The 20,322-nt window shown below is 37.6% G+C and overlaps 1 protein-coding gene across 1 annotated transcript in view; it reads left to right on the top strand.

The window, feature by feature from the left end:
• Positions 1-20,322, top strand: part of LOC149827743 (protein SPIRRIG-like) — a 53,714-nt gene that overhangs the window by 8,652 nt on the left and 24,740 nt on the right. Inside the window, exons 4-14 of the mRNA XM_090019592.1 lie at positions 1,097-1,232; positions 1,320-1,376; positions 2,452-2,628; positions 7,917-8,108; positions 8,211-8,276; positions 13,883-13,997; positions 14,208-15,361; positions 16,351-17,062; positions 17,163-17,265; positions 17,376-18,490; positions 18,622-20,257. Coding sequence (XP_089875718.1) covers positions 1,097-1,232; positions 1,320-1,376; positions 2,452-2,628; positions 7,917-8,108; positions 8,211-8,276; positions 13,883-13,997; positions 14,208-15,361; positions 16,351-17,062; positions 17,163-17,265; positions 17,376-18,490; positions 18,622-20,257 — 5,463 coding nt within the window. The remainder of the gene's footprint in view (positions 1-1,096; positions 1,233-1,319; positions 1,377-2,451; positions 2,629-7,916; positions 8,109-8,210; positions 8,277-13,882; positions 13,998-14,207; positions 15,362-16,350; positions 17,063-17,162; positions 17,266-17,375; positions 18,491-18,621; positions 20,258-20,322) is intronic.

A 20,322-nucleotide genomic window follows, 5' to 3' on the forward strand; every position in this document is an offset into this window, starting at 1 on the left:
TTAGTTGGATGGTCCCCCTTCCCTCTCTCTCTCTCTCTATATATATATATATAGAGAGAGAGAGAGAGAGAGAGAGAGAGAAGAAGAAGAAGAAGAAGAAATATATAAGTACTTGGTTCTGGCGAGGTTTCATGACCAGGTCTGTTCGACTCTTTGACATCTCCATGTATGAAATGATAGAAATGTAAATCTAAATAAGGTAGACATGAAGTGTTTGACATTGGACACATGCGCCTAAGACACTCAAAAGTGTTGGACACATGGCACTGAATGACCATTTTTTCTTGGACACTTTTACATTAAAAATAAAGTGCGCCCATGTGTTTAGGAGTGTTGGTGTTCAGACATGTGAGACACAGACGCCTTGACCCTCTTGAACTGTCAAGGTAACATAGAACACAGTATTTATTTAATTTTTACATCATATCAGTTTCATTTTTTTGGTGTGAGGCATGCTATTATAAGACAAATTTCTTTTTAATTTTCCAGGTTAAAGTGACATAGTGATATATTTGGCTGGAAGCAAGGTGGAAATTCCATTTTGAAATTCATTAAATAAAAGCACTTTTGTGAAATAGAGTTTTGTGATTGACTGACTTATGAAAGGAGGAGATTTTGGAACTCTTGTGCAGGTTTAGTAATATTTTGGATTTAGATCTTAGAGTGTTCTTTCTAGGGGATTTTGTTTTGATACACTCTTAACTTTTATTCCATGGTTGTCTTCATACGAATTCAGTTTGAAATTTAACCGACTTGGTTAAATTTTGTAGACTTTGAAACTTTGTTTCTTAAAAGGCGCTCTTGAAATTGTAATGCTGGTGCAAACTAGGTGTGACTTGTGGGTTGCTTATGTCAAACATGCACATTACCATTTCTTACCATAAGCCTATGTAACTTGGTGTGTTGAATTGATTGATTATGAATATGATTTTATCATTTTGGATCATCCACATATCTGAATCTGTTGTTAGGATTTAGTAATTGTTGTTCTGTCCTGTAGCATATTAGTGATGCAACATTTTTCTGTTCCTTGCTGTGTTTACTTTCTAAGATTGCTGTGTTTACTTTCTAAGATTCAATCTTTGGGATCTTGCAGGCTAGTTGAACCGCACATATTCTCTTTTGTCATCGGAAGAGCATTTGTTGCAGATGTTGAAAAATTAAAGATCTTAAGCAAGACCAAATCATTGCATGTTTCAAGCATATTAGATTTTTTTGCCAACATTAACAAGGTTCCCCCCCCCCCCTTTCCTGCATCTGCTATCTATGTTTTCCAATATATTCTTGCTCTTCTTATCTTAATGGTATAATTTTGACAGGAAGGCATCAATCCTGGTTTAAATTTATTGCATGCTGTTCAGGCTCTGGTTTCTGGGGTAAGTGTTTGTTATCCACTAGAATACTGGATTCTTATAAATGATTTTTTCAATATAATTCCGTGCTTGAACATTTCATACTTGGTATTATGCCATGCAAAGAGTCCTTCATTGAATGAACACAAAAACTTTCAGTGGCCATCATCTTTAAAGATTCTTTTGTCTCCTGATGTGGTATTAAAGTGATGCCCTAAGTTTTCAATAATGTGTATTATCCTTCTGTACTTTCATTTATCTTATCCAGGAATATGTAAAAAAGTTGATAAAATATTTCTTAATATAAACAGGATATGCTATTGAAGTGATGTTCTAAGTGGATTATTCTTCTATACTGTCATTGTCATGAAATACTAATGAGAAAAGATAATGTCACTAAGTGACTAAGAGATGCCCAAGCATACAAGCAATGGGCCACTAATGGGCAAAAATACAATAAGCCACAAAGTGGCAATGGACAAACAAAAATGAGTGAAAGAGAGCTACAAAATATGAGAACTTTTATTAAGAAAAGCTTAAACAAGCTTAAGAATTACATGGGGCAAAGCCCCTTATTTATACACAAAAGGGACCCAAGGAGGGGCTCCCATAGAGTCGTTGGAGCCCCTCCAACATCTCTATGGTGGACCCCTCCTGTTAGGATAAAAGGAAAAAGAAAAAGAAAAGCATATCCCTAATGGATATGCATGTTACATGTGAAAAAACTATTTTACCCCTAGTGGGTATTACAATATATATATATATATATGTATATGTCTCTCTCTCTCTCTATATAAATATATATGTAATAACAATATATTTTAACATATACTTCCATTTATCTTACACAACAAAGATGATGAAGTAATTTATAATATAATTATTGAATTATGAATGTCTTCTGCAGATTCCACCTCTACATTTGTGACTGTATGGGCATACTTCATGAGTATGCTTTTATTTTATACTACTACCAAATTGGAACTGTTCTTGGATCCAAAATGAAACCATGGTGTGGATCTTGAATCACCATCATTCTTTGCATCCATAACTGAGTCTAATTTATATCTCGGCTTCCTCTTGTTTTTCCTGTTCACAGCCTCTTGATAAGCAACCTCTTTTGGATTCTGGAATTCTCTGCTGTCTGATTCATATTCTCAACGCTCTTCTCAGCCCTGATAATGCAACCGATCAACCAGATACAGTTGTCTCTGAAGCATCGATGTCACTGGATATAGCTCGTGATGCAAATGCCATGAAAAACCACCAACTTGAGGTATCCAAAGTACCAGTTTAACCATCATTAAATACTTGTTACCCATCTGCATTTCTATATATTTGTTGTTGTTTCTGATAGTGCATTGTCTGAGTTGAGCAAATATTGGACAACTTTACATACGAGAACTATGTCTATAGGGAAATTTGTTTTTTAATTACATTAGAACCTGCACACGCATTTATAGAATTAGTAGGAAGTTCTAAAAACCGTGCCACCTATATATGGGCTGGGATAAACATGGCTGTGATGGGGTCATGGTGACCCTGCTTGGTCTAGGTGGGGTGGACGGGACTATTTCAGCTGGAGCATAGGTATTGGGTGAGTGGATACTCTATTGTGTTGATGACCCTAGCCAAGCTGTCGGCTACTTGGTTTAAGAAAAAAATGAAACAAAAACAAAACCGATAATAATCCATCAAGTTTAATTCCTTTTTGGGAGTTCCATTTTCATTAGGGCTTGGAACCTTAATTAGGGGTGTATTTGGGTTGGGTATACACACCCTGGCGGCCCAAACCGATTGGACCGACCCGACCTGATTTAAATAGACCCACGGGTTCGGGTCGGGTCCAAAATATAGACCCATAATGAAAATGAGTCGGGTCTTGGGTATTGCAAATGGAGTCCTGAACCTGTTTGGACCTGACCTGCTTTTTATACCCGACCCAACTGGTTCCCCATATTACAAAGCCCCAATCTGATTATGTACCTGAACCCGTTTTATTCTTGAACCGACCCGAACCCGCTTTGTACCTGAACCAGAACTGATTATGTACCCAAACCTGTTCTAAAATTGGTAGTATGGGGAAATAACTAGAATAATTGGTAAATATTTTGTTATATAATCTTTTAAATATTTAAAGATGTTGATAAACTTGAATTAATATGCATTTCCTTTTAATAATCAAAAGTTTAATTCATTTTTTTGTAGATACATCCTATTGCTCAGGTTGAAGTGAAGCCCAATTCTGAAGAATAATACTCAGGAACTCATTTATTTGATACATTTTGAATATGCTATATCATTACTGTCTTTTATTTCAACTTGAAATTATTGGTTGATATAAAAATATTCTTTTTTATATTTAAATTTTGGTATTATTTATAATGGTTAATACACTTCTCATTTCTTAGCATATAATCTTTTTAATGAATAGTTGATTCCATTAATTTACATATTTTTTATTGTCTGAAAATTAGGTCTAGGATACCAATTATATCAGGACCCAAGCTGAAAATTGAACCCGTTAAGACCTGAACCTGTTAACCCATGTGGGTCTACTTTTTTCAGCCATACCCAGACCCGAACCTGACTCGAATAAAAACGGATATATTAAAGACCCGAGGCGATGCATACCCGAACCCATCAACCCATATGGGTCCACAATTTCCAGCTGTACCCGAACCCAAAGTAGGTTGGGTCTGGTTTGGATCTTACTTTTAGGCCCAATTCAGAATCACGTCTCATAAGACCCAAACGGAACCTGACCTGATTACACCCCTAACTGTAATGACCATAAATGGCTTAAAATGAAAATGATGTGGAAAGATGAGCACTTTCTCTCTGCACCCAAGGCCACCTTTTATTATGTGGCAAGAGAGGTGGCCACGGATGGAAGAAACAGTAGCAACCAATCAGGTGGGTGGTTTGGTGGTATCCAGCCAAGGAGTTTACTAGGCTTGGCTATGTTGGGTTTGAGCATCCCTAGAACCTGACTAGGGCTGTCAATGGTTGGGATTTGTTTTGGGTATATGGTAAAAAAGAACACTAATCCAAATATATTTAGGTCTACCCAAACATGAGTCCGGGTAACATGATGGTTGGGTTTGAGCTATGATTTATGTTGCATATGTGACCCAACCTACCTGACCGAGTATATGTATTTTTAATTAAATGCATATTTTTAATACTCGAATTATACGGGTTAGATTTGGGATTCCATTTTTGCATTCAACTGCAGGCTACAAGAGAATAAAATTTAAAAAGGGAGAATGCAAGCAAAACAAGTTCATGCACATATTCTGCCCCTAAAATCTGTGTCAATGGATACTCTATTATGACTTCCGTTCCATATCCCCTTATATACTTCTGAGATTGGAAACTTCATAAAAATAGCTGATTTCCCATATCCATGTGACATAGCCTAAAGTTTATTGAAATCCCTTGTTGATGCTTTACACTAATTTTTACTGAGGGGTACTTAGTACTTTTCCAAAAAAAAGTTTAATATAGTTTAACAAAAGGTTTTTTTTCCATCAAATTACATCTATGCTTTAATTGTTTTGTGAAATTGCAATAAAACCATGATGTCATCTTCACCCAGGCCTTAAAAGGTTGTTAGACATCAACATTTTGGTGAAATCACTAACATGTGCTGAAGGTCTAATCCAAGACTTATGGATCCCATGATGCCCCCCCCCTCTCATTGCAGTAAGGAAAATGATTGAAGTGTGAAGGAGCAAAAGAGACTTTTTACATTGTTTTTGTAAGAAGATGAGCTCCTTCAAGAATGTTTGCTAGATCACCAAGAATGGATACTCAAAGAGTTCCAAAAAAAGTACCAAAATGAATACTCACAAGAACCAAGAAAGGTTCATACACAAATATCCAAAAATGGGTATTCAACAATAAGAGGAAAAAATAATGATATTATTGATTGTAATCCACACCAAAAATCCATACAAAGAGGGGGCAATGCCCCATATTTATACATAATAGAGGAGTTAGAGGAGAGTCGTTGGGCTCCCAACAACTCTATTTAGAGCCGTTGGGAATCCAACGATTCTTTGTATTTGACTTAGTCAAATGTTGACTAGTCAAATATAAACAAAAACAGAACTAAAAAGAAAGAAAAAATCCTATACAAACTAAACTAAAAAGAAGTAAAAATTCCTAGTTAGCCTAGTTATGATACATTATTTAACACTCATCTTCAAACTTATGGTTGGATAATCGAAAGTTTGTTCAAGAGAAAGTGAAATCTAGGAGCTGCGAGAGGTTTGGTAAAGAAATCTGCCAATTGATATTCTGAAGAAATATAAGAAAGATCAATAGTGCCGTGTAGGAATTTCTCTCGTACATAGTGACAATCCATCTCAATGTGTTTGATTCGTTCGTGGAATGTTCAGTTGCTGTCAATGTAAATAGAACTTTTGTTGTCACAACATAGTCATGATGCTCCTGTACTTTGAACACCCATGTCATGAAGCAATCTCCTTAGCCAAACTACTTCCATAGTGGTTGTAGCCATGACTTTGTACTCTGCTTCAGCTGATGAGAGAGACTTTTTGTTGCTTCTTGCACCTCTAAGAAATCAATGATTCACCTAAAAATACACATAAAACAATAGTTGAGTGTCGATTATTCAGATCTCCTCCCCAGTCCGTATCAGTATAAGCAATTAAATCTAAGAAGGAAGAAGCAGACAAAAAAAGTTCTTGAAAAATAGAAGTTTTAATATATCTAATAATACGTAAAACATCAATCATATGAACAGTGGTAGGAGCATACTGAAATTGGCTTGCTGTGTGGACGACATGCACAATGTCAGGTCTTGTAATGGAGAGATATGACATGTCCTGACAAGTTGTCTTTAAGGTGTTGGATTTTTAAGTAGTTCTTCATCATCAATCTTTATTTTGACATTTACAACTTTGGGAGTGTCAACCTTTTTCTCATTTGAGATACCAGACCTGTCAACAATATCTAGAGCAAACTTAGATTGAGTCAACAAATAGCTTCTAGAAGAATAAACAACTTCTATACCAAGATTTTTTAAAAAAAAACCCAAATCACTCATTTTAAAATATATTTTGAGAAATCTTTTAATGTTTTCAACTCCTTAATTATCACTTCCAGTGATGATCATGTCGTCTACGTAGAGAAAAATGATAATAATACCTGCATAAAAAATCTTAACAAACAAAACTGTGTCAGGAAGACAAGATTGAAAACGAAAATCAAGGATAACTTGACTAAACTTGCCATACCAAGACTTTGGTGCTTGTTTAAGGTCATACAAAGCCTTATTTTAACGAAGAGTCTTTCCTTTAGGAATATCAATGCTAGGTGGCGGTTTCATATAAACTTCTTCGGCTAAGCTTCCATTGAGAAACACATTTTTGACATCCATTTGATATGTAGGCCATTTCTTTACAACGGCAAGGGCTACTAAGGTTCTAATTGTGTTCATTCTAGCAACTGGAGGAAAGGTCTCCTCATAGTCTATTCCATATTTTTGAGAATAGCCCTTGACAAGTAATCTGATCTTATACCTTTCAAGAGTTTCGTCACTCTTGGTTTTAACTTTATACGCTCATCGACAACCTATTGGCTTTTTGCCTAGTGGAATGTCTTGAATAGTCCAGGTATTCGCCCTTTCTGAGGCATTTAATTCCACTGTTATTACTTTTACCCATTCAGGATGTTCTTTTGCTGCAACATAGTTGAAAGGTTCTATATAAGAATGTATTAGTGCAATGTAGGCTTGATACTTTGGTGAAAGACATTTTTTCTACGGATTTTTGACACTCTAGATGACCTTGTTTGTATTTCTTTCTGTTTTTCATTACGGGTATATTTTTCGAGAGCACATGGATGTTCTAAATTACCACACCTAGAGTATTAAATTGAATCTTCATTATTATGGAATGATTACACACTTATCATATCATTTTTATCTTCTTGGTTTTCATCAATATCACACTCATCAATCTTTGGAACTAAATGTAATAAAAAAGAATACTCATTTATTTCCTTAGAGTTCTTACTTTCAAAAAAACACTCACAAGAACCAAGAAAGGTTCATACACAAATGCCCAAGAAAACCCAAGAAATGGGTATTCCACAATAAGAGAAAAAAATAATGATATTATTGATTGTAATCCACACCAAAAATCCATACAAAGAGAGCAGGAAATGCCCCGTATTTATACACAATAGAGGAGTTAGAGGAGAGAGTCGTTGGGAGTCCAACGACTCTTTGTAGTTGACTTAGTCAAATATTGACTAGTCAAATACAAACAAAAACAGAACTAAAAGGAAAGGAAAAATCCTATACAAACTAAACTGAAAAGAAAAAGTAAAAATTCCTAGTTAGCCTAGTTATGATACATTATTTATCAGTTTCAACTACAACTGCCATTTGGAAGAAAATTATCTATCCCTGGGTGCACCATTCACTGATTGGAATTTGGAATTTGCTTTTTACATTTGAAAGGGTAGGCCTTAAGCATATTTTAACTTCTGATGACGCTGTGCTAATGTGTGGATGCTGTATTTTTATAGGTTGAAGGAATCATAGTGCATGTCATGAAAGCTTTGGCAAGCCAACCTTCAGCTGCACAGAGTTTAACTGAGGATGATTCACTGCAGCTGCTGTTTCATATGGTTGCAACTGGATCTTTAACTGTCTTTTCATGGTTCAGGATGGGACTCATTCCTTTGCATACTATTCAGCTCCATCGACATGCTATGCAGGTGCCATATTTTTATTATTTTTAGCTAGAACTTTGTATAACATAAAGCATTGTAAGATATTTTTGATCTACCTCTCGATCCTATTACCTATTGTTTTTACAGATACTTGGTCTTCTTCTGGTTAATGACAATGGAAGCACTGCAAAATATATACACAAGCATCATCTGGTTCGTTTTATTCCCATTTTCTCAAATTATGGTCGCTGTACACTTACAAAATAACATTTTAAAATATGGCTTTGCACAATGTAGTTAATGCAATTCTCTGTTCACTATTTATGATGATTGCTTAATAATGATTTGCTGAAAGATACTTTTGTTGGTTGGCTGGTTTTGATGTATGCTGTTATGGTTGATGCAACATTAGTGGATTTATATTTGCATGATTTTGCTTCATTAAAATGGACAAAACCTTCATTTCATAGCGGTGCAGTTGTAACTTGTGATCACCCTAAAGTGGTTGCTATTTTGCCTTATTTACTGATGGGCAGTTTGCAAAGTGCTATTTTCTTCCAGTAACTCCATTTTTTAATCTGAAATAACAGTTAAATCTCTAGATTGAAATGTTCAAAGATACTTGTCAGAAATCTGCTAGAAGTAGCTTATTTGATCTTTCCAATTGAACAAACTGAAGAATTCTATCATTAATGAGTTGCCATTGATGGTTAGTGGAAGAATATGACAAGGTGCTAGTATACCCTGATGCATGAAAGAAGAATAAGAGTGCCCATGTTTCGATGAGTTTCCTTGGATAAAAGGAAAAGTATAGGAGAGTGGAGGGAGTGGGAGAGACTGAAAATTGCTTGGATTTATTTTTTTAAACACATTCATCCATCTCTCTCAAGTAGGTGTAGAAAGATTCTGAGTGACTGGGACACTGTTGATCTTTTTGTTGCTTGTTTAGCAATGATACTATCCTTTCTATTGTCATTTCTATATGCCCAGCATTAGTTGCTCTTAATTGTGGCTTGATATTTATCAGTTATGTTTTAAATGGATGGGATGAAGTAGTCACTACAAGCACTTAGCTGCTTGTTTTGTCTGTTTGATCTGCTCCACCAACTCAATTAGGAATCATAGTAAAAAAATCATACTCTGTTTGCTCAGAGATTTTCTGTTGCTAGAAGTTTGAGACCTAGTGAAATTGCAGTTTCTTGGGTAGTTGTTTGTTCTAAGAGGTGCATTGCCATCACTGTTGTTGCTATGAGATATGTTTCATAATTCCTTTGTTGCTTATATGTTCAAGCTATTACTCTCCTAAAATTGTTTGTGTCCTTCACAATTGATTTGTTCTTTTGAGTTCTGTTCCATGATTTGTATGGGAGAAGGGATACATGAAGGGGCGTTTGATTGCTTGGATAAGATTGTGTAGAACAGTCATGTCTGGACATGTATGGTTGGGCACAGAGTTGTCTTGTACAAGGTGAGTGCGATGGTCCTTGTGTCTGGTGTTTGTCTTGATCAGACAAGCGCACAATTGTCCACATGTCTCACATTTGTTTGTTCAACGTGAACACAAGCACAAAATACAAGCACAAAATCCACAAAACCTCAATCTTAAAACCTAAAATCCATTCACAATGATCAAACCCTAAATCAAAGTGTTGGCCAACATGAAAACTACATGTTCATAAGCAAAATATACACAATGGAAAGCAAATACATGCATTTTCACACAAAAACCCTCAATCTTAAACCCTAAATTCCATTCATAAGCACAAAACCCTAAATCAAAGGATCAACTAACATGAAATTTGTATGTTTATGAGCAAAACATAATCTTTAAAGAAAAATCCGACCATGGGTGTTCACAAAACAAAACCCCCCAAAATTTTACCCTAAATTGTGCACGTCCAAAAGACAGCATAGGAGAATCATCAATCGAGAGAGAGGAAGACATAGAGGGCTACAGAGAAAGAGGTTCGAGATCGATCTCCCAATCGAATGAGAGAGAGAGAGAGAGGCGTCAAAGGCCGGGCACAAGGGTACGGGAAGATGCGAGATAGTCGGTCAGGGTTGGGGTTGAGGTTGAGTTGAGCGGTTTTCTTCTTCTTTGAAGCCTGTCCGCGGTGTTTTTGACACCGCTGCTCCAAGGGGGCTTGGTACACCCCGGGACACCACATTTCGGGTGTCCTGTGTGTCCATTGTTTGTGTGGGTGTGTGGGCCCATGCAAAGTGCAGACAATAACATCGTATGGATGCTGCTGTCCACACAACCAAATGCCCCTTGAAGGATTTGTTTCTTGTGATAGATTCCCTGATTTTTCCTTTTTATGCTGCTGAGTACTTCTGCAATCTAATTGGGTAGAAGTGTTAGCCTTATTTCTTCTAATCATTCTACATTCTTGATGTCTAATAACTTTGGCATGACCATAAACCCTCAAACTTGTTAATTATGCTTTGATATGTGCTCTTCTGTAGTATGATAGTATGTTTTCACTCTTCCCTTTGCTATTAGAGTCCATAAGTTTCTTGGTAAATTTTCCATATGCATAATGCACTCTCCTTTTATGAATATATTGTAAAAGTATCTTCAACAAGATACTATGATCAAGACCTTAATATTCTTGATAACAAATATGTGCACACATGCACAATAAGAACACTTAGAACACTTGTGCATAAAAGCAAAAAATCACAAACTCTCACAAATGCACCAAAGGCATAAAAATAAATATTCGAACTTTATTAGAAGCTTGGGCTTTGACTCAAAGCCATAACAATACAAGAGGGGAGAGGCCCCTATTTATAACCAAACAAGGAGCCACATAGGGGGCTCCCAAGAGAGTCGTTGGGAGCCCCCAACAGTCACATATGTGACCGTTGGAGGCTCTCCAACGACTCTTTGGGGAGCCTCCCTATGTGGCACAAAATACAAAAATAAAAAAGAAAGAAAAAGAAGAAAAATAAAAGAATTAAAAAAGTTACAATCATATTCCAAAATGGAATATGCGTAAAATAAGTATTTACAGAAATACCCTTTTCGGGTGAACAATGAGACAAAAAAGATATATATATATATATATATATATATATATATATATATATATATATATATATATATATATATATATATATATATATATATTTAACATATATATCCTCAGGTTTTCAGGTGTTTATATATATATGTATATCCTCAGGTTTTCAGGTGTTTACAAATACACATCAAACTTATCCTATTTTACATAATAGCATGTGGGTTAAGAAAGGGAATATCAATTAACTGCTGGTCATGGAAGATGACGGAAACCACCAACTATGAAGTTACTATCCTTAAGTTGTGACATGTCAAAAATAATCTTTTTATATTCTAACATGGCAAAACCACAAATTGTGAATAGTCAATTGCACATAGAATTGCCCATTGTCCATTTAATCTGTAATGAGAAGCAGCAAATTATGTAATGGTGCATACCTCTTTCCTACATTTAGGAGTATGACACTCTGGCGTCAAGTTGCTGATTTCCCGTGGTTGCCATGTTATCCACGGCATTAAGCACATATGCAAGCATTTCTTCTTCGGGTTAGGTCTCTTGGAACCACATTAGAAATATATTGGTGGGGGGATGTTCTGTGCTATGACAAAAGCATTACCTCAACCTTGATAATGTTTAGGTCATTCATATAGATGACTTATTGCATAAACTTGTGGTCCAAGTGCTTGTGGCCGATTGGATGACCATATTGTGATTCACAACATATTCCATTTAGGATGTTGGTGATTGAAACTATTTCTTGTTAATAGCATGACAACTATTTGTCCTTATTCCAGGTTTTGAGGGAAGGATGCTGTGTAGAAAATTGCAATTCCTTCCTCTTCTCCGTTGCTGAACATAATGAAAAGAGGTAGCATCTAGGGGTGTACCATGTAACTAGGTCGGTTCGGTTCGGGTTTGGTGAGACCTGATTCTAAATTGGGTCTAAAAGTTAGACCCAAACCCGATCCAATTTGATTCAGGTCCGGGAATGGCTGAAAATTGTGGACCCATATAGGTTAACAGGTTTTGGGTATGTACGAGGTCGGGTATAATTGGGTCAGATCTTGATAGACCCATTTTTTAATCGAGTCAAAAAATTAGACCCAGACCTAATCCATTTTGATTCTTGTCCGGGTTCGGGTCTTGGTATGGCTGAAAAAATATAGACCCATATGGGTTAAGGGTTCGAGTATGATCGGTTCTGGTGGGTTTTAGCTTGGGTATTGGTATGATTGGTATTCTACACACAATTGCCCCCTAGTAAAAATTTAAATATGTAAATCAATGGAATCGGCTATTAATTAAGAATATTATTTGCTAATGTTGCTTAACAAAATGGGTGTGAACCCGTTCCGAATTTGAACCGGTCTAATGGTGGTTCGGGACTAAATAGGTTTGGTTTCAGGTCAGTTCAAATACGAAACTGGTTTGGGTACTTAATCGGTTTGGCTTCAGGTCTGTCAGGGTATGAAACAGGTTTGGGTATATGTGAGGTTCGGGTTCGGGTTAGTTCAGTTTTACAATTTGTAGAACCGTATGAATCTTGTCAAAATGAGTTCGAGTTTACATTCATAGTACCCAAGAACAGACCCATTTTCTCTACGGGTCTATATTTTGGACTCAACCCAAACCCATGGGACTCCAAATATCGGGTCAGGTAGACCCAACCCATTACACCCCTAATAGCATCCTGAGAATATCCCCAATATCTATATTGTTGAATCACCACCAATTATACCAGTACCTTCAACACCCCAATAACAAGGCCTATTCACACCTTGACACGGTGTATCAATGTGTGAGATAGTCCTGTTCTTCTTCTTTCAAAGTGTTGGAGGTGGCAGAGGTTGAACCTTGAGGAAAAAGGGGTGAACAGAGGAGAAAAGAGGATTACAAGCTATGTCACAGGGACTCGGCCAACTGGGTGGCGCACCCGCGTCGATGTGACGCGATGCGGGTGCGGCACCCGGTGCGGTCAACCTGACCCTGGGTGTGGTCAACGCACCCATGTGACATAGATTACAAGTGAAATGTATTACTTTGATAAAATTGATTTTGTCTTTTGCTTGGTTAACCACAAGCTAAACATTAACTAACCGGAGATAGAGCGACATCTATTTGTTATAATAGAGCAAATTTAAGCTGGTGATATGTAATATTAAATAAGATGTGTGTGTATTTGTAAATACACATAACTTGAGCATGTATTTATAGTTTGCTCTTCTGTTTTCATAGTGTTGTTAATTTCATTCTACGGATAAGGGTGAGCAATGAGCAGAGCCTCTTGCTAGATGTTCCGCTTAGCTCTGTAAGAGTTTGGCTTGAGCTTAAGTAAGCAGTTTGAGTCAGGACCCATTAAGAGTTTGGGAAGCTCATTCAATGAGCTATAAGTTTTGTATAGTTGCAATATGTAAGACATTTGTGTATTGACTTCCTTGTGTGGCTTGCACTTCGGGTGGCTGGTTCATTTCCCGTCCCATCTCATCTACCAAAAGTAATCAAAACACATGTTTGAGCCTGGTACATGTACGGTGCTAGCTGAGCCAAGCTCGATTTAGCTAAGCTTGAACAGAATAGTTGAATCTTTGCTTGAGCTTGAGCTAAGTTTGAGCCTGGTACAACATGTACTGTGCTGAGCTGGAACACCCCAGACTCTGATTCTACTTGGCAGGGGTGCAACCTTAATAATAAAGTAAATTATATTTTGAATTTCATTTCTACTAGCTTATTTTCTTTGGCAAATGTTATTTAGGAATGTCATCTTATTTGGTGCTTTCTTGAAATGCTTTTCAGATAAAAGTTTTCCTGATGGCTGTGAAGGATTTTAATCCTGAGACTGGTGATTCTGCATATACTATGGGGATAGTAGACTTGCTTCTCGAGTGTGTGGAATTGTCACACAGACCAGGTCTGTTGATTGAGTCTGATTGTTGTTAACTGCCACATTGGAATTTGTTCTTGTATTCAATTACTTATATTTTAAGGAGTGTACCTTTCTTGAATTCTAATTGTTATTGACTTTGTCAATATTTAATTTCCTCAAACACTTAGATTTTGTGTAGAAGACATTATTTTTCCTGAATTGCCTCTTACTTTGGTTTGCTACTTAATTTTGTAGAAGCGGGAGGCATCAGGCTCAGGGAGGATATACACAATGCACATGGATATCAATTTCTTGTACAGTTTGCTCTGATATTGTCTGTCTTGCAGAAAAATCAACTTCATTCAGTTGATTGCAAGTTAACTTCTGATGGAAACTGTGCTTCAGATGGTGTACATGGATCTGATAGCATAACAGGGCAAGATTCTGGTGGCAGAGGAGATCTCTCACCACCCCATCTTTCACCTTCTCTGTCTAGGTTGCTTGATGTCTTGGTAAACCTTGCACAGACAGGCCCTGCTGAAAGTACTACAGTTGGAGGGAAAGTTCCCAGATCCTTAAATAGCAAGGCCACTGGACATCACAGTCAACCTTCTGCTGAGAGAATTGAAGATGCACGAGAGAGAGGCAGTACCAGAGTGAAAGATTTGGAAGCTGTGCAGATGTTACAAGATATTTTTCTCAAGGCTGACAGTGTAGATTTGCAGGCTGAAGTACTGAATAGGATGCTTAAAATTTTTTCTAGTCATATTGAGAACTACAAGATATGCCAGCGGCTGCGGATTGTGCCACTTTTCATTCTAAACATGGCGGGGTTTCCCATATTTTTGCAAGAAAAAATCTTGAAGATTTTGGAATATGCTGTGACTGTTGTTAATTGTGTCCCTGAACAGGAGCTTCTTTCTCTTTGCTGCTTGTTGCAACAGCCCATAACAACAGATCTTAAGCATTCAATTCTTTCCTTTTTCATAAAGCTCTTGTCTTTTGATCAGCAGTACAAGAAAGTGCTGCGAGAAGTTGGTGTTCTGGAGGTTTTATTGGATGATATCAGGCATCACAAGTACCTCTCTGGCATGGAGAGTTCTAGTCTTCATCAGAATATGTCTAGTTCAAAAAGTTTCAAAAAACGCAAAGACAGCAAAGATGCAATCCTTTCTTCACCAAGGATAATGGGACCTGGTTCAAGGAAGTTTCGAGTATTTGAGGATGAGGGTACAGTTACTGCTGCATGGGATTGTCTCGTCTCTTTATTAAAGAAAGCAGAAGCAAATCAGTCATCTTTTAGGATGTCAAATGGTGTCACTCTTGTTTTACCATTCTTGGCATCAGATACTCACAGGAGTGGAGTTCTGCGGTTGCTGTCCTGTTTGATAATGGAAGATGTTAGACAGGTTTACTGCTCTACTTTTTCTTGTTTCTTGGTTGATTAGACTTTTTTGTACTGCAAGTCTGCAATCATGCTTATTGTATGATGAACTAATATATTGATTTACATACCAAATGCCTAATATTGCTTTTCTTTTAAAGAGATTGAAAATTTGAAAAGTCTTGCATACCCTTCTTTTCAAAATGTTTCGAGAATGTTTTCTCTTTTAGTTATCCTGTTTTGTTCTATTACATTCTAGTTTTGTATTTTAAACCTTTTGTAATGATGCCATATTTAAATTCATTTTCTTATTCTTAATAATACAAAAGAAATGAATAACTGGTTGTTTAACTACAATATTGTGCCCCTCTAATTGTGTGCTGGTGCATTTAAAGGTTTGCCAGTAGTTTTTATGAAATTTCTTATCCTGATATGCCACCATATAGCCCAGCATTGCACTGAAATGGTGATTTTCAGGTTCTACCATGACCTTCCTATCGCAACTCTTAAGCATTGTGTAGAATATAGCTTTTTGGGATTCCCTTTTTGTTGTTGTGGGGTAGGGGTGATGGTTTTCTTCTTTCCAACTTCAGGCCAGATAATTAAAATAGATAATTTCATTAGAAAAATACTATGGAAAGGTCAAACTGGAATTTGGTTTCAAATACAGTTAATATGCGGCTTTGAACTTATTTTTTTCATTCTAAAAATTTAGTTCAAATAGTGTGCATGTAGCGAAAACATGCATATGTATTCACATGCATGCACGAGAAAACAAAAAAAGGAGCTTTTAATTGCAGATATTGTTTAGGCATGCCTTCGAATCCAAGTTTTTCATTTTCTTTACCTTGGAGTGCTAGCAGTCCAAAAGTCTCAATATGCAAGAATTTTCTAATGTTGAATATTGGTGACAAAATCTTCGCTAGTTTTATGCTTAGTTTTTGTGTGATTAAATATTACTAGTTTTACATTTAAAAGACTTTTTGTCAGACTGACTGATATGGGTCGTTACAGGCTCATCCTGAAGAACTAGGTGCTCTCATTGAGATTCTTAAAAGCAGCATGATTACAAGCATATCAGGATCTCCATACAAGCTTCATGACGATGCAAAATGTGATACATTGGGAGCCCTTTGGCGTATTTTGGGAGGTAGCCATTCAGCACAGAGGGTTTTTGGAGAAGCCACTGGATTTTCACTTCTTCTCACGATGCTCCATAATCTTCACAGTGGAGCAGGAAATGATGACGGTCAATCTTCTTCAATGATTCGCATGAAAATTTTTTGTTTTTTGCTGCGTGTTGTCACAGCTGGAGTGTGCAATAATGCTGTGAATCGGATAAGCTTGCATTCAATCATATCATCACAGACATTTTATGATCTTTTATGTGAATCTGGTTTGCTTTGTGTTGATTATGAAAAAGAAATTATCCAGTTGTTGCTGGAGCTTGCCCTTGAAATTGTGCTCCCACCCTCGTGTGCCAATGTGCTGCAAGCAGAAAGTGTTCCATATGAAATTGTTGAAGCTGGGTCATCTGGCTATCTTATCAGTTCATCATCTGCGACTTTTAGGCCAGAGAAAGAGCGAGTGTATAATGCAGGTGCTGTTGTAGTGCTGATCCGGTCACTATTGCATTTTACTCCAAAGGTGCAGCTTGAGTTGCTAAATTTTATAGAAAAGCTTGCTCATGCTGGCCCCTTCAATCAGGAAAATCTGACATCCGTTGGTGCGTAATAGTGATCTCCGGTTCTCCTTTTTTGTATCGATTTATAACAGCTATGTCTTTCTTTTTTCTTCCCTACCCTTCTGATTTACATCATAATTAGGTTGCGTGGGACTGCTTCTGGAGACTATCCATCCATTCCTTTTGGGTTCATCGCCATTGCTGTCACATGCTTTGAGCGTTGTACAGGCACTTGGCTCATATAGGTACTCTCCTTGGCTGAAATAAATTGTATTATCTATGAAATCTTTCAAGTTTTCCCAGAAGTGTTACTTCTGTGCTTATGTAATGTCGTAATGTCATTTCACTGTGACAGATTGTCCTCAGCAGAGCTCCGAATCCTTGTTAGGTACATTTTACAATCAAAGCTGATAAATTCAGGTCACAGTCTTGTGGGGATGATGAAAAGGTTGATCGATATGGAGGAAATGACTTCAGAAAATGTTGCAGTAGCACCTTTTATAGAAATGGATATGAGCAAGATGGGGCATGGATCCATTCAAGTATCTCTAGGGGAAAGAACATGGCCACCTGCTGCTGGATATTCATTTGTATGTTGGTTTCAGTTTACTAAGTTCATGAGAAGTCGTATGGAGGAAAAGGAATGGCTGCCTAAGACTAGCAGTGCTAAAAGAATGGCCACTGCAGGAGGTCAGAACATGGGAAAACATGCTCTCCGAATCTTTTCTGTTGGCACTGTTGAAGATATGGATACATTCTATGCTGATCTCTACCTTCAAGATGATGGTGTTTTCACTCTTTCAACAAGCAACTCTTGCTCTCTGTCATTTCCCAGTGTTGAGCTGGAAGATGATAGGTGGTATCACCTTGCTGTTGTACATAGTAAACCAAATGCCTTAGCTGGACTGTTCCAAGCCAGTGTTGCATACCTTTATCTCAATGGAACACTGAAACATACAGGGAAGTTGGGATATTCTCCATCACCAATTGGAAAACCTTTGCAGGTAACAATAGGAACTCCCATATCCTGCGCCAAAATTTCCGAGTTATCCTGGAGGCTACGGTGCTGCTATCTCTATGAAGAGGTTCTTACCTCAGGTGGAATTTGCTTCATGTACCTTCTTGGAAGAAAATACAGGGGGCTTTTCCAAGACACTGATTTACTGCAGTTTGTACCCAACGAGGCTTGTGGTGGAGGTAACATGGCTCTCTTAGATTTACTTGATACGGAGTCTCCTGTGGCATCTAATGGCCAAAGGCTTGACAGTGTTAGCAAGCAGGGAAGCTTTAAGGCAGATGGCAGTGGGATGGTCTGGGACCTGGAAAGGCTGTCTAACCTTTCATTACAGCTGTCTGGAAAGAAGCTCATCTTTGCATTTGATGGGACGTCTGAATCCTTTCGAACATCTGGCACACTATCATTGCTTAATCTTGTGGATCCTATGTCTGCTGCAGCATCGCCAATTGGTGGTGAGCACATTTTCTGAATTTCTGTGTTTGGCTTGTTTTACCAGTTCCCCCTCTCAATTAATTTACATTGTTAAGGTTTTTGAAATGGACATCTGCAATTTTTCTTACACACGATATTTGTCAATTGTCAGGAATCCCACGCTTTGGCCGTCTCCATGGTGATATATTTATCTGCAGTCCATGCATAATTGGAGACAGTGTTCGAGCAGTTGGTGGCATGACTGTTGTACTTTCTCTAGTTGAAGCTGCAAACACTAGGGATATGCTGCACATGGCTCTGTGTTTACTTGCTTCTGCTCTCCATCAAAATCCTCAAAATGTGCTAGATATGCAAGCATATCGAGGATATCACCTGCTTGCTCTTTTCCTGCATCGTAGGATGACATTGTTTGACATGCAATCACTTAATATCTTTTTCCAAATTGCTGCTTGTGAGGCTTCTTTTTCTGAAAAGCAGAAATCTCAGCAAACTCAGTGCATTTCATCCAATGGCATAACACCTTCTGAAGCCACCTATGATGATGGTGCTATGCCAAAATTTTTAGATGAACTTTCATCAGTTGGGTCTCATGGTGATCTTGAAGATTTTGTGGAACAAAAGGATCTACTCAGTAATATATCAGAGCTTGAAAATGCTGATCTGCAGCAGGAAAACTCAAACTGCATAGTGTTGTCAAATGCGGACATGGTTGAGCATGTTCTCTTGGACTGGACGTTGTGGGTCACGGCTCCTGTTCCTATTCAAATTGCTCTTTTAGGTTTTTTGGAGCATCTGGTTTCTATGCACTGGTACAGAAATCACAATCTTACAATCTTACGGCAGATAAACCTTGTCCAACACTTGCTTGTAACTTTGCAGAGGGGTGATGTTGAAGTTCCTGTGTTGGAAAAATTGGTGGTCTTGCTGGGAGTTATATTGGAGGATGGGTTTTTAGTTTCTGAACTGGAACTTGTGGTCAGGTTTGTGATTATGACATTTGATCCACCTGAATTGACACACCGCCATCAAGTTACTCGAGAAGCTATGGGGAAACATGTCATTGTCAGGAACATGTTACTTGAAATGCTTATTGATTTACAGGTGACTATAAAATCAGAAGAATTGCTTGAACAGTGGCATAAAATTGTTTCATCCAAGTTAATTACATATTTTCTTGATGAGTCTGTTCATCCTACCAGCATGAGATGGGTCATGACACTTCTTGGAGTTTGCCTTTCTTCTTCTCCTACATTTGCACTTAAATTTCGCAATAGTGGGGGTTTTCAAGGTTTGGCACGTGTCCTTCCTAGTTTCTATGACTCTCCTGAGATATACTACACACTTTTCTGTTTAATATTTGGTAAGGCTGTTTATCCAAGGTTACCAGAAGTTCGCATGCTCGACTTCCATACTCTTATCCCCAGTGATTTAAGTCACAGTGAGTTGAAGTTTGTGGACCTTTTAGAGTCTATAATTGCTATGGCCAAAGCTGCATTTGATAGGTTGAGCTTGCAGTCTATGGTAGCATACCAGGCTGGCAGTGCCTCCCTAGAAACTGAGCTTATTGAAGGAACAAAAGACATGGGAGGAGAGCTTCAGGGTGAAGCTTTGTTGCATAAGACTTATGCAGCTCGCTTAATGGGTGGGGACGCAGCGGCTCCAGCAGCTGCCACTTCTGTTCTAAGGTTCATGGTTGATCTGGCAAAAATGTGTGGCCCATTTTCAGCCATATGTCGACGAGCGGATTTTCTTGAAGGCTGTGTTGACTTGTATTTCTCTTGTGTGAGGTAAGTCTCAGATAAATGTATGGGCTTATGGGTGGGTTAGGGTGAATATCTGGTTTCCTTCTAAT

The sequence above is a fragment of the Nuphar pumila genome, chromosome 10, assembly GCF_984573655.1.
Source record: "Nuphar pumila chromosome 10, dmNupPumi1.hap1.1, whole genome shotgun sequence".
Taxonomy (NCBI): Eukaryota; Viridiplantae; Streptophyta; class Magnoliopsida; order Nymphaeales; family Nymphaeaceae; genus Nuphar; species Nuphar pumila.